The sequence below is a fragment of the Antrostomus carolinensis genome, unplaced genomic scaffold (genome assembly GCF_000700745.2).
Source record: "Antrostomus carolinensis isolate BGI_N321 unplaced genomic scaffold, ASM70074v2 scaffold7459, whole genome shotgun sequence".
Classification (NCBI taxonomy): domain Eukaryota; kingdom Metazoa; phylum Chordata; class Aves; order Caprimulgiformes; family Caprimulgidae; genus Antrostomus; species Antrostomus carolinensis.
This window is the reverse complement of record NW_010336375.1, coordinates 42,479-56,524: the sequence shown is the minus strand read 5'-3', so window position 1 is coordinate 56,524 and position 14,046 is coordinate 42,479. Positions and strand designations below refer to the sequence as shown.

Here is a 14,046-nt window from a genome sequence, read left to right as displayed (position 1 = left end):
TGACAGAAGGGTGGGTGCTGAGCTGCCCCTCTATAGGTGACTGAGGCTCCAAGAGGCTTGGGCAGGAGGGCAGCACTGCCTGGGACAGAATAACAGAATCACAGAATGTCAGGGATTGGAAGGGACCTCGAAAGATCATCTAGTCCAACCCCCTGCCGGAGCAGGAACCTAAATGAGATTACACAGGAAGGCATCCGGGCAGTTCTTGAATGTCTCCAGAGAAGGAGACTCCACAACCTCTCTGGGCAGCCTGTTCCAGGGCTCTGTCACCCTCACTGTAAAGAAGTTTCTTCTCAAGTTTAAGCGGAACCTCCTGTGTTCCAGCTCACCCCCATTGCCCCTTGTCCTACCATTGGGCATCACTGAGAAGAGCCTGGCTCCATCCTCCTGACATTAGCCCTTAACATATTTATAAACATTAATGAGGTCTCCCCTCAGTCTCCTCTTCTCCAGGCTAAAGAGACCCAGCTCCTTCAGCCTTTCCTCATAAGGGAGATGCTCCACTCCCTTAATCATCTTGGTGGCTCTGTGCAGGACATTTGTGGACAAGGTGTCAGCAGTGTGAGCAGAAGAGACAGGCATGCAGCCCTCTCTGTCCTTCCTGAGCCCTTCTTTTTGACACGTCTTTCTTACTTTATATTTGTCACATGAAAGCTTCATAATGATGTAAATGCCAACTCAGAGCTACCCCACTCATCACTTAAGAATACTGTGCCGCTCAGCCTAGTTACTGGGAATCCTCCAGGTGAGCACATGCCGTTGACCTTGATGATGAGCACCAGGAATATTTTTGCAGGCCTGACACAGCTGAGACGTTCTCTCTACCCAAGCAGCATCCATACTCACCAACATTTTATGCTTTTCCACTTGTGTCCATTTGTGTGTAGACTCCACTGGAAGGACTTCCTCTGCTGTTTGGAGGTGCAGGGCCCATTGCTGGACAGGGGAACTCTGCCTTCACCCCCCTAGACACGCCTCTGCTAGGAGCCAACAGTTCTGCAGCCAAGGCAATAGCGTGGACTGGGGTGGCTGAGAGCAAGAGTTGCACCCACGCTGTCAGAAACCAGGTATTGTCCCAGGGATGCAGTGGAGACTGCACTGTTAGACCCTGCTCAGTGTTCTGCTCACTCTCAAGAAGCAACTGCTTACACCGTTATGGCATGAAATATTTTTAGAGCCATATGAGTGCATGGAGGGGTTCCTTCTGTTTTTGCTGCTGTGTGTTCCCTTGGAGACTAGTGGCTGGCAGCTCACACAAAAACAAGTCTGTCTCTTAGTAAAGCATACCTTCCTATAAAAGCCCTCCTTAACACACACAAAATAGTCAAATGTTTCTGATAACCACATACACCAGCTGGATGAAGAAGCCAAAAGGACATATTTGATCCATGAAGAACTGCTATATTCAGCTGCTTGCTGAATATCTTCCATTCTTAAGTCACTCTCAGAGCCAGGGCTAATTCCTGAAGAAGGAAGGAATGGGGAGAGTAAAGTTTCCAGAAAACACCAAAACATAAGGGATTATATCCTGTGCATTGCTGTAGTTTTTTACCCAGAAAGAGCATTGGGAGGAGCTGAGGTTTCATAAACCAAGCATGTAGTCAACAATTTGTACAGAGGCACTTATTTATACATGGGCACCTAGGCTGACCATTTTAAAGTTCATTTGTGTATGACTGCATTCACGAAGCTGCAGTCATACCTCTGACAATGACATTTCAACCTTGAGGCATTTCCACTGAATTCTACACCTCTTTAGAGTATAAGTAACTTCTGAAATCTGTCAACTTACAACAGAGTATGCATGTCTGTGTTTAAAAAAACCTAACACTTGTCCTTTTTAATGGTCTTTCACCATCTCAAATACTTGCTTCAAACACATGCTGCCAATAACTTGCAATGATGAATTTATCCACTAGTTTGCTACTTACAGTATTATGCCATTTATGTGTTGTCCTTTTACTCAATATTGATTTTTTCTGGTCAATGAAACATTGCTTTATGCTAAAGAATGAAGCTGGCTTTGTTGAAAGCGAGTTAATAGCACATCTTAATGAGTTCAAATAGCATGAGGTACTCAAAAGCAAGTATATATTTAAACAGTTCATTTGTGGAATTCATGTTGAGCTTTGAAAGACATTGTGACTTAAAAAAGGAGAAAACCTGGCTTTCTTAGAGGGAAGATGCAAGATGTTGAAGTATATGAAAGGAAATAAATAGAAGATTAAAAAAAAATATCCACATGTAGCTCAATGTTTGAGAACATTTTCTAAACCAGCCCTTTGAAAATCATTTTGTCTCCTACTTCCTTGCCAGAACCTCAAGTTGGACCTTTATATTTCTCTTTGAAGGCCTGCTAGCAAATCTTGTAGGAACAGGTTTTCTCCTGAGATTTTCTTTCATATTTCTTTCTAGTCTGTAAATATTAAAGAAAACAACTTCTGAGAATATATTAAATTAGTCTGGTCCTAACCAGAGCCAGTATTGCAAGGAGGAAGTATAGAAGCTATAATATAAACAGAAGTACCAAAGCCTGTTCAAAACCTTGGTAGATGTTCATATCAGAGTATAAGATAATCCGGTCTGCGTGGACAAATGGTGTCTGCAATGAAAATTTATTTGGAGGAACAAGTGTGGAGAACTGAACAAGAAAGAGTAATTATTTTCAACGTTTAAAAATACAGAATGTGCAAGTGGGGAAAAAAAAAAAAAAGTCACTAACAATCTACTCAAAACTGACTAATTTCTACTGCTGGATGATACTGGCATGTGTGAGACCACTGAGACAAGTGGCCACTATGGTAATATTTCTTAAATCCATACAGATCATGGAAAAGCATTCTAACTTCATAACTATACATCTAGTATAGAATAGAATATCTAGAATAACCATTTTATTCTATGACCGTTTTAGAGGTAAAATATGAATAAAGGAAAAATCGCCTGAAACCACTCCTGCAGCAATGTAGAATTACGGAACAGCAACATGAGCATTAAAAGAATAAAAAAAAAATAAATATATGTGCAATAACATCTAAAGAAGCATCAAAGAGTCAGAGTTCCTTACATCCTTTCCACAAAACATGAGAAGATGGAATTGGCAAGTTGTTAGTAAAAGATAAATTGCAGGTTTATTGACAATTCCATTAGGTGTGATAAGGTATATCTATAAACATATTTGTTTTCAAAATTCCTGATCCTGCTCTGCCACTCCACAGAGGCTGGCATTCTCCTTAAAAATCCAACAATCTATGATATTAAGAAAAGCCTTGTTATAGCTGCAGTAGTGAAGGAAATGAAAAGCACGAGGTTTGAGAACAAAAGGAGTTGCCTCTCTCTGGTGCTACCCTAGGGAGAAGCTGAAGTGATAGCAGAAGGAATGAGGAATGGGAAAGAAATAGATGCTTATTGTCAAGGTGCGGCACAGTTGCAGAAAAAGCTGTGCATGGCCATTGTTTTGCTGCCTTCTTTACCCAGCGCTGCTTCCAAACAGCTGGGAATTAGGTTTCCATTCTTCCGTCATTTCAGTCACACGGTCAAACACATGATTTCTGGCACAAGGTTGGTAACGCTTTAACTTCTCTCTGACTCAAAACTGGTGAAGGCTTTGTGAGAGATACAAAAGATGATATCAAACCTAGGCTTGGGAGTTGCTTTGTGATTTGATAGCAAAAATATTTTCTTACATTTTTTTGTTTGTAACTTGCACAGGTGAAAGGATGGCTATTTCTTGAAAGATTTGTTTCGGCTAAAGAGCAGTAGCATGACTCACCTAGTCTGAATTTAGGTAACTCTGGGATAGCTGGAGAGGCATGGGAAAACACCAAGTGTGGGAATAATATCAGTACATTTAGCAAAGCTTTCTTTTCCTTTCTCCATCCTCAGCCTACAGAGAGGATAAATTTTGCCCTTGAGTAGCTTTGTATAAATTATGTTAGACAACTATTAAAAAATGCTTTAAGTAGGTTCCTAAGTTCTTAATTAAATGATAAAATTTTAATTAGTTTGTTTTCAATTGTCTCATTTTTTTCAGTTAACTGTACAACACCTTGGTTGTCTCCACTTTGAAAACTTCACTGTGACAATGATTGATTAAATTATGAGTTGCCCAATAATTCCCATGTTCCCTAGAGTTAACCAGAAATGTTTCCTAATTACTCTACAGAATAAATGTATGGTATGGTAATACAAGTCACTTGCTTCTCAGAACAAGCGAAATCTATTTCTCTGAAAGCTTTGCTCCTCTTGTTTGATTCACTGATACTTTTGCCCTGATTGAGAACAATGTCCTGGTTGAAATCTTAGCAGAGAATCCAGATTGCTGTCAAACTCCCCCTGATATGTGTTTAAAGTCAGCTTTATTCCATTTAAGAAACAAGTAGGGAGTACCAGACTAGCTCCATTCAGTATTAGATAGCATTTCCCCCATCAGAAAAGCACAGAACTTGTCTGGATTACAAGTGCGGAGAAGGACTCCTGACAGATGAATATACTGTTTTATCTAGAGAGAAGATGTGGTGGTTTGTTGCTGTGACATACTTGTTTCAGGAAATTACTTATGCAGAAGAACTCAGGAGAATGAAGAGAGATGTGGATCCCGAAGCATTTATGAATATTGTAAGTTGCTTGATAGAGTGACCTGGGGATGGAAGGTCTTAGAGCAGAGGGGTTTCTAGGTGTTGGAAATAACAAGGTAGATAAACTGCCTTTATTTAACCCATCCTCTCTAATCACTCTATATAGTACTGCCTTCTCTTCTCTGCTTTCTGCATGTGTAACAGCACATCTTATGTTTGATAGAAATTAAGGCAACACCTTTCCTTAATAAATCTCCAGATTTCCTTTCAAATATCAGTTACCAGTTTGCTGTCGCTGGCACTATCCCTGTATCTGAAAGAACGACCATCTGGAATGTCAGCATTTTGTCATCAAAGACGACTCTAAATAACTAGTGGCTTATGTTTTCTCCTTTTTTTGAATGACCAGCATAGACCAGCTTTTCAGAAGAGCACCTCTTCCCAAGCAATCTTGTTTAGATCTTAGTCACTTGTTAAAATCTTGGGTCTTCTCTCCTTCATGACAAATGACATTGAGTAGTTCTCTGAATACAAGTTATAAAAAACAATCCTCTTTTGTAACGGAACAGGTTGAATATTACAGGTTCAAAGTAATATTTATTTCAGAGCTCAAGACTGCCTGTGCTAGTGATTTCCCCTGTGACTATGAAAGTGGCTGATCCTATTTTTTCCATAATGCAGTCAATATTTCAGTAATACTCATTGCATATGTGCCATTCACAAAAGGGCAGCTGTGAAGCTCTCTGGATTTCTCTGAAGGTAGTTTAAATACACTGGTTTCACTTGGCATTGTAGCAGATCAGGAGTGTGCACCCAGGCAGCTCCTCATCTCAGCTATGGGAATCATATGCTCCTGCTTGAGGTTATAGTGGTTCTTATATCACCAGAATGCAAGGGATTTTGATTGTATGGCAAAAGTAGTATTATACAGGTTTTTTAATAACAGATTTATTTGAATAGTCAAATCCTGGATAGAACACAAAAAATGAAGGAAATTTGTTGTAGTTTTAAGGTTACAAATATCCAATCTGATATTGCTTTATTCAGATGCTTAATATATGTAGACTAAATCCCCAGTTGTATCTGCTCCTTAACCTTTATTCATAGAGAACATCTTATGCATGTCATATATGAAATGGACTTCTGCAAGCAAACGTATTTGTGCCTTCTCTTCTAGAATGACCTTATTACTTACAAAGGGTATCCCAGTGAGGAGTACGAAGTGATGACAGAAGATGGTTATATCATTACCATTAACGAAATCCCTTATGGTACACAGAATCAGGGAAATCCAGGTACAGTTCTTTAATATGAGACAAAAACAGCCTAGATAGGGCACATTCTGGAAAGAGATAACTTATATTTGTAAAAATGTCCATCAAAGCTTGCATACACAATTGAAATTTTAGTAGAGAATTCTGGCTGCCCTGAACAGCTTGCAAGATCAACAAGATTTATGTCAAGTGCATCTATTTATTATAAAAATCCACTATGATATGAAGCATATATCCTCATAATAAAGGTTGATAGAAGATTGTAAAAAAAAAAAAAAAAAAAAAAAAAAAAAAGTAAAGGTTGTAATCTGCCCAATGAGCCTGTTTGAGAAAGCTGGTCCAGCTTTTAACTTTGCTTTGCTTTTGCTTACACCTGGTTAATATCAGTCACTGATTCATATTTTGGGTAAAGGAAACCTCTGCAAACAATCCCACACCTTCATTCTATATATCAGTGTTGAGAATCTCAAGCTAATGTGGTAGAGCTATACAAACAATGACTGGAGGGTGCCAAGCTAGTTTGCACTGGTGTCAGGCAGATCTTTCTGTAAATCCTCACAGAAGTTTACAAAAACTTCTCTCTTTACAGGAAGGGATGTTTTGTTCATATCATTAGTTGTCTCCTTTAATCTGATGCAGGAACAAATCCCAGCATTGAATATGCGGCAGTAATGTCCCTGAACTATCAGAAAATAAAGAAATTTTGTAAATTTTTTTGTTTTGTTTCTTTTCAGCTTTGAAACCTGTTGTACTTCTCCAACATGGATTATTGGAGATGCTAGTAACTGGATCACAAACCTGCCCAACAACAGCTTGGGCTTCATACTAGCTGATGCTGGCTTTGATGTTTGGATGGGAAATAGCAGAGGGAATCACTGGTCCAGAAAACATCAAAATTATTCTGTTTACCAAGATGAATTCTGGGCTTTCAGGTAGACTGAGCCATTGAAGGGCATCTCCATTGCCCAGCCTTACATATCAGGGATTTACATATCGTACCTTTTAAAAACAATTCTTTACATTCACCGTTGCTCCTATGCACACATGTGGGCCTTAATAGTGATCGAGACTACTTTTCTCTGATTACTGCTAGGAAAGGATCTTCAAACTAGAGGCATAGCAGCAGAGCAACTCAGAGAAACATGCACAAGTTATGTCCAAGCCACCCTTCAGTTCCGTAGGCAGTTTTGGAGGCTATTTAGAAACACTAGTCTGTATATTAGAATAACACAAGAAATCACAGGAGGAGAAAATGTATGTAATTTTTGCACTTTAACTAATTTTAAAATAGGCCTTTTCTTTAACACTAGATTGTATAAATGTGTGATTCCATGGAAGGAGCTCAGTTACTACATCACTACCTCTTCCTTCTGTGTAGACCATTACAATTCAACGTGATTCTTCTTCCCTTCCTGTTGATGTCAAGGGAGAACATACCCTAGAAAATCTTGAGTAATAAATTCTATATCCAGTGACAGAAAAACATAGAACCTAAAACAGCTGAATGATTCACTAAGTATTTCATGTTTTTTCTTTGCTAACAAGCCTGTAATAAAAATGTGAATTCAAATGGATTTTTAATTTATGCATGCCTCTCTCTCAATCTGCTGCCTGAAGTTTTGATGAGATGGCAAAGTTTGATCTTCCAGCAGCAATAAATTTCATTGTGGAGAAAACAGGACAGGAAAATTGTACTATATTGGCCATTCGCAAGGTACTACCATCGGTAAGTAGCACACAATAGACTAATGTTTCAGGAAAACAGGAATAAAATGTGATTTGAGATACTGAATGTACCTGGGGTTTCATTAAATCTTTGCAGGTTTGAAAAATACAGGATAAGCTGTTTTCAGCATGTAGGCATTTTTAATTTATTGTAAAGACAATAAAATACAGTGGGCCAAATGCACTGCTGCTGTAAGTCTGTCAACTTAGAATTATACTGAAATTATTGTGGGCCATGCAATTTTTTTCTTTCCAGGATGCAAGAATGTGCCCAACAGCAGCTGACTAGTTGACCAAAATAAATAAAATAGGAAGATGAGAGTACAGAAAGAGAAGTTGGCCAGTTTAAACAGCACATACCCACAAAAAAAGAAAATACAAAATTGGATTGACAGGAAGAAAAACAACTGCTCCTCCCAATAGAATATGAAATACGTGTATGTACATCAGAAATGTGCATTTATGTTTAAATGGGTTTGGAAGAAAGCTGCAAAGGCAAAATATAAAAGGAAATTTCTCTCTGAAGAGGGAACTAAAACTACAAGCTGGTAACACATGGAGAAGAGGATTTCACACAAATCTAGGCTGAACAACAAACAAGGTTGCTTGTAGGTTTGAAATTGCAGAATAGCATTGATAGATGTTGAAAAGAGTCTAATATACAAATAATTATTTTCTTATCTCCTCTTTCTTGTTTTCTCAGCTTTCATTGCAATTTCAACAATGCCAGACCTGGCTCAAAAAGTCAAAGTCAATTTTGCGCTGGCACCTGTCACTACTATTAAGTACGCTAGAAGCCCAATAACAAAACTCCTCTACCTTCCTGAAAAATTGCTCAGGGTATGTGATATCTTGGTTTCAATTGTTTAAACATATACTTGTTTGTTCAGCTCTTCAAATGGGTAAACAGAAAGTACAGATCTTTATGGAGTCTGCTCATTTGCATGTGGGTAGCTCTACCTTATGACTGAAACCTTTGTATGTTCAAACTGGACATTAAGAAAAACTCTTTATCTAGGGCAACAGTGCAACACTGGGACAGATTACACAGAGAGGTACAGATGCTCAGAGGTTTCCAAGATTCCTCTAGACAAAGCCACAACTGATGTGCAAGCTTAGAGCCAAAATACGAATTTGAGTTAACATTTAACATATCTCTTCATTAAAAGTGATGTAACACAAATTGAGTAATGCTTGAGCAGGCTGATGCAATGGAAAATCACCTAATTTCTTTCTTGTTTATGGGAACATCATCTGGCAAATGAAGAAAAAGCAAGTAAGAACCCCTGAAAGTGGTGGAGAATAAGAATAGGGCACAAATACCTTTTAAAAACAACAGCACAATGCAGAACCATACATTCATAAATGAATGTTACCTTTGTATTTCACAGAGTTTGCTTGGAAAAAAATAATTCCTTCCCCAGACTAAGTGTCTAAAGCGGCTAATAGTCCCTGTCTGCAGCCACCGATCTTTTGCCAGACTTTGTAGAAGTGTCTTCTTCAGTCTGGGTGGCTATAACCTGGAAAACATTGACATGGTATGTATAACTCTTACCAGCTCTACCAAGAATTTAAGCTTCTGCTCCCAAAACTTATCTTTTATCCTACGATGTGAATCCTGAATTTCTGTTAGTCAGCATCACATTGCAGGGAGTAGTCCCCACTACCAGACAGCAGTACCTACCTCACTGGTAGGGGATCACCGCCTTGCTCCTAGAAGAGCACTCAGTGTCATTCCTACAATCAACAGCTGCTCAGAGACCCCCAAAACTCTGCAGTCTGCCCTCAGCCAGACCTCACCTAGGGTGTTGTCTTCTGATTCATACTGTGACTGCCGGTCTCATCAGAGATCTTCAGTATGCTGGCACACCATGGAAGAAGAAATAAAACCCCTTCTTGCTTCATGTTTACAAGAGCTCCTTGCAATGGAGACAGGAACACAAGTGTTCCCCCTTCTCCTTCTCCTCCATGCCTTGGGCCATCAAGGATGTATTTAGAGGCACAGGATACCTCCGGGTACCTGAGAGACAGTTGGCTGACACTGGGGCTTAAGACATACTTGAGCAGCTTATGCTGTGTCCAGCTGTAGACCAGACCACCTGGGCATCAAAGTTGTGCTCCAGTGTTTTCCAAAAAATGCCTTAGAACACATTCTCTGAGGAAAGATCACACAGCAACTTTTTAAGAAACCACTGCAGGATGAGGGGTTTTATTTCAACCAGTCGTGCATTTCTCAGGCAACTGCATTTCCTTTTGCTGTTCTGACTGACAGCAGCAATCCTCTCTCATACAGGATCTGTTGCAGTCTCCTGAAAAAAAATTCCTAATTTGGGGTCTACATTGTTGACTTTCTATTCTGTCCTTTTCACCTGTTAGATTCTTTTGCATTTCAATCATCCTGTAAAATGTTCTTGTTGGGGGCTGTTCTTTTGGTGTTACTCCAAACCTGACACACCATCACATCTGGAGTAACCCTGAGGAAGTCTCTAATCATGCCACTCCAGTTTCTGTTGGTTTTATAGATACATGTCACTGCTATGGCAAATGTTTTGATGTACATCTGAAGAGAAGGGAGGAAGAGAATATTCACTGAGTATTTTCTTTCAGAACCAAATGGATGTGTATCTTGCACAAAATCCTTCCGGAACTTCTGTGCAGAATATAGTCCACTGGACTCAGGTACTAGCAAAATTCTGGAAGATAAAATAGTACCTACCTGTGGCTGAATTGTATAGAGTGGCTATAGCTGTATCCTGCTGTGAAGCCATTGCTAACTTTTTGGAAACACATGTAACCTGTGGTTTACAATTGAAATCTCAATTCAAAACACTGTTTGTTCTTTCTTTTACCAGCAGGATAGAGAGGTCCATAGTGATATAGGTTCATTTGAAGCCACCAATGAGATGCTGTATTTGTATGGAAGCTGTGTATGCAGATTTATATATCACTCTTCAGTACCTTTTATAAATGATGTCTACAATTCTGTATAGAGCTTACCTTAAGAAATTAGTTTCCAATGTAGAGTCATGAAATGAGCAAGACATAGGCTGCTCTATAAAATGACAAATTTTACTAGTAAAAACCTTTGTATTTTCAACTCTTGCTTTCAGAGCTCTTGGTGTCTGGACAGAAATAGAACTATAAATAAAAAACCCTTTATTTAGTAGAATTGCTACTTAAATGTACTGTGCTCTGTCACAGTACATCCTCAGGAGTTGTGCTGAGAAAAGCTGCCTTTCTGTCTTTGGGCTCACACTTTCAGGATTCATAAAGTCTGGGCTCAGTCACAGAAGCTGCTGCATGCAAGACAGGCTTCCTGGCAGCACTGCAGGCTCTGGAGCAGAGCGGGGAGTAGTTGTGGGCACAGTGAACTTACAAGAACATTAATGTACTTTTCAACACAGCAAACATGGATATGTTTGAGTGACAACTGCATAGGCGTTTACTCAAAGTGAAACAATATTTTGGCTGTGAATTTACATACAATATTAGATTTTATTAAGTTGCTTTTGTAATCATGACCTAGACCTGTAAAGAAAAAGAGTTACAAAGGCACAGTGTGGGAAGTTCTGCAAATTGCCTCAGGCTTAATTCAGCACAGGCTGGCAGGTACAAACAAGCAGGATTAATACTATTAAACCTTTGTTGTCATTGCTGTTATAACTATTAAATGAGTTAATAGTTATAACAGACACCTTCCGTTCAATATTAAGATCCCATTAATGGTGTCTCTCACAGTAGCAACATCCCACGCCATAGGCAAAGCCAAGAATTAGAAATAGTGATGTCTGTATTCAAACTGGAGAGGGAAGAGAAAACATGAAGCAGCCAATCATAGAGCTGAGTGATGGCAACATGACTGTCACAAGAGGGCACGGCAGCAGCAGTGAGAGGAACTTGCTGGAGACAGTTGTTAGTAGCAATTTTACAAACTAGAACAAACTGCCCGCAAAAGCAGCCCTGGGTCTTTCTGCAGGAGAAGTGATTTTTTCGGTTCTGATAAAAACATTTGACTCCTTTTCAACCATTGAGACTTTTATCTAATCTACTGTTGGCTCTTTCATAGCTCTTAGAACTTCAGGCTCTAGGTTGGAGTCAGAGGCTTAGAAGGGAAAGAACCCATAAACTTCCTGAATGACAACTTTGTAACTACCCTTCTCTTGTTCATCCTCTTAGGAGGCCCAGTCGGGGAAGTTCCAAGCTTATGACTGGGGCAGTTCAAAGAACATGGAAAAATACCAACAGGTATATTTTGGTGAAACAGTATTATCACCCTTGGAAAACACAGAAACACAGGAAGAGAGCAAGGCTGTAGTAAGAGGCACATTTTCAGAATATAAGTAGATGGATTTAGTCACCACTATCTGTATTACAATTTCCCAGTTTGGAAGCCAACAGAGAAAACACGCAAGCACTAATGGCAATAATGAGAGAGAGAGAGAGAGAGGAAGCTCCAATCTTTTCAATTAAATTATTAATAGGAATAAGAGGAAGTAAGAGAAGGAAAGATAGATAATGGATTTTGAACAAGAAGAGTACAGCTAGTGGATCAGACCAAAGCATCTTGCCTACTAGCATGATTGACACAGTTGCCAGTGCATGAGAGATCAGGGAAACAATGCTAGGTAGAGGGCAACTAGAGAAGACTAATATCTACCCCCTAGATTCTGGCAGCCAGAGACAAAAGGACTCTTTCCTCAAGCAGCCCCTGAGGAACCTCTCCTCCATCCAAGACTCTAATCTCATCCTTGACCCTTCTACCCTAGGTCTCTACAACAGCTTGTCATTAGAAGTTACATGTTTTAATGATAGCTTGCATGAAACACAACTTCCTTCACTTTGTCCTGAATTTACTTACCCCTGGAAAGTCACTGGATGCCTTCTGGGTTTTGTGTTATGAGAAATAATGGGATAATTACTTCCTGTGCTCTTTCTTCATACTATTAATGGTTGTATAAGCCAGTTTCCTGTCCCTGCTCTGGCCTCTATTTTCCAAACTCAGGAGTCCAAACTACTTCCTTTCTCCTCCTACAGAAGTCAAATCCTGCTCCTTTTCACTCTTGTCACATGACTGGTACTCCAAAAGGACCAAGTTGGAGGTTTATCTACAGGCGTACTGACATCTTGTCTTTTTCTGAGCTTCTGTGCTATGAATTCCTAGCTGAGAGGTCAAAGACCCAACAGCAACTCTTTGTCAACTCAGGAAGCACTTTTCCTTTGGCTGTGTTGTCAGCTGGGTCATCCTTGCAAGCATAGGCAGAAAAGGCAAGTAAGGACACTTCTCCCCTGTTTGGTTTAGGCACCTCTACTTTGAACAGTAACAGAAGAAAGCCTCAAATGCATGTGTAAAGTTTACTGTGCTTTCCTGGTCATTCATTCCTATACTGCTTCGTGTTTTTCAGGCAACTCCTCCTCTCTACAATGTAGAAGAGATGACTGTACCAACTGCGGTATGGACTGGAGGACAAGACTTGCTCGCAGATCCCAAGGATGCATCCATTTTACTGTCTCAAATTAAGAGGCTCATCTATCACAAGAAGATTCCTGAATGGACGCATTTGGATTTCATCTGGGGATTGGATGCACCTTTGCATGTGTACAGTGAAATTATTGACCTGATGCAGAATTATCGTTAACCCACAACCAGTAGCCACACCTGGCTCATTCAATGACACTTGCTTTCACTGGGTGTTAACAAAATCTTCTTATCATATTGTTTCTGTTGGAGTCAGAGAAAGGGTTCCTCCTGATGCTATTTTGGCACCATGTGTCACTGCAATACCTTTTACATCCTGATGGTGCACTTCATATTTTCTGGTAACCTTGGGGCTCAGGAATCACTTTTTCATTGATAATTAATTCTGCAATAACCGTACTTTGCTAGTAGAACACAGGGTTTTCTTGCAACCTGCTCTCTGTGGATATAGTCAGTGACCTTAAGAAGTTTCGTGGTATTATTTGTTTGCTTGGTTGGCAGTTCTTGAAAGGTGTAGTGTAAGCCAAGACTAATTCTAGCAGTTATGGTATTGATTAATTTTATTATTAGATGAGATGATGACCAGAAAGTAAAAACTGAGTTCACACAATAAACTTACTCCTGAAAAAGAGATGGTTTGTCTTCATTTGAAACAGCTGCTCACTCTTTTCATGAGGAAGAGCAAGGGACACAGTGAAGGTAGACCCAGCAGAAAACAGCAGGTCTAGTGGTTCAAGCATGCACCTGGAAGATGAGAAACTTGGGTTCAAGGTGCCTCCTGAGATAGAGAAATCTTGGCAGACTCAATCTCTGCTGACAACACATTCAGGATCTGTGTACATGAACTTTCCAGGGTGAGTCAAAGGACTTGATTTCACCTTGGCAATGACAGCATTTCAGTGGGTAACTTTGGTTCAAAGGTACACTCTGAATCCTGCAAGAACCTCACATCTCCTTCTGTTTCACACGGAAGCTACCAGTTACCATAGAACTG

At 39.7% G+C, this 14,046-nt stretch overlaps 1 protein-coding gene across 1 annotated transcript; it reads left to right on the top strand.

The window, feature by feature from the left end:
* The first annotated feature begins 4,578 nt into the window (after window positions 1-4,578).
* LOC104530287 (lipase member M-like) lies at window positions 4,579-13,212 on the top strand. Its single transcript, XM_029086695.1, is given in 11 exon segments — window positions 4,579-4,617; window positions 5,755-5,872; window positions 6,586-6,621; window positions 6,624-6,783; window positions 7,469-7,536; window positions 7,539-7,577; window positions 8,280-8,416; window positions 8,968-9,114; window positions 10,184-10,255; window positions 11,753-11,821; window positions 12,979-13,212. Coding segments are annotated over 11 exon segments (1,119 nt in total).
* Window positions 13,213-14,046: the final 834 nt, after the last annotated feature.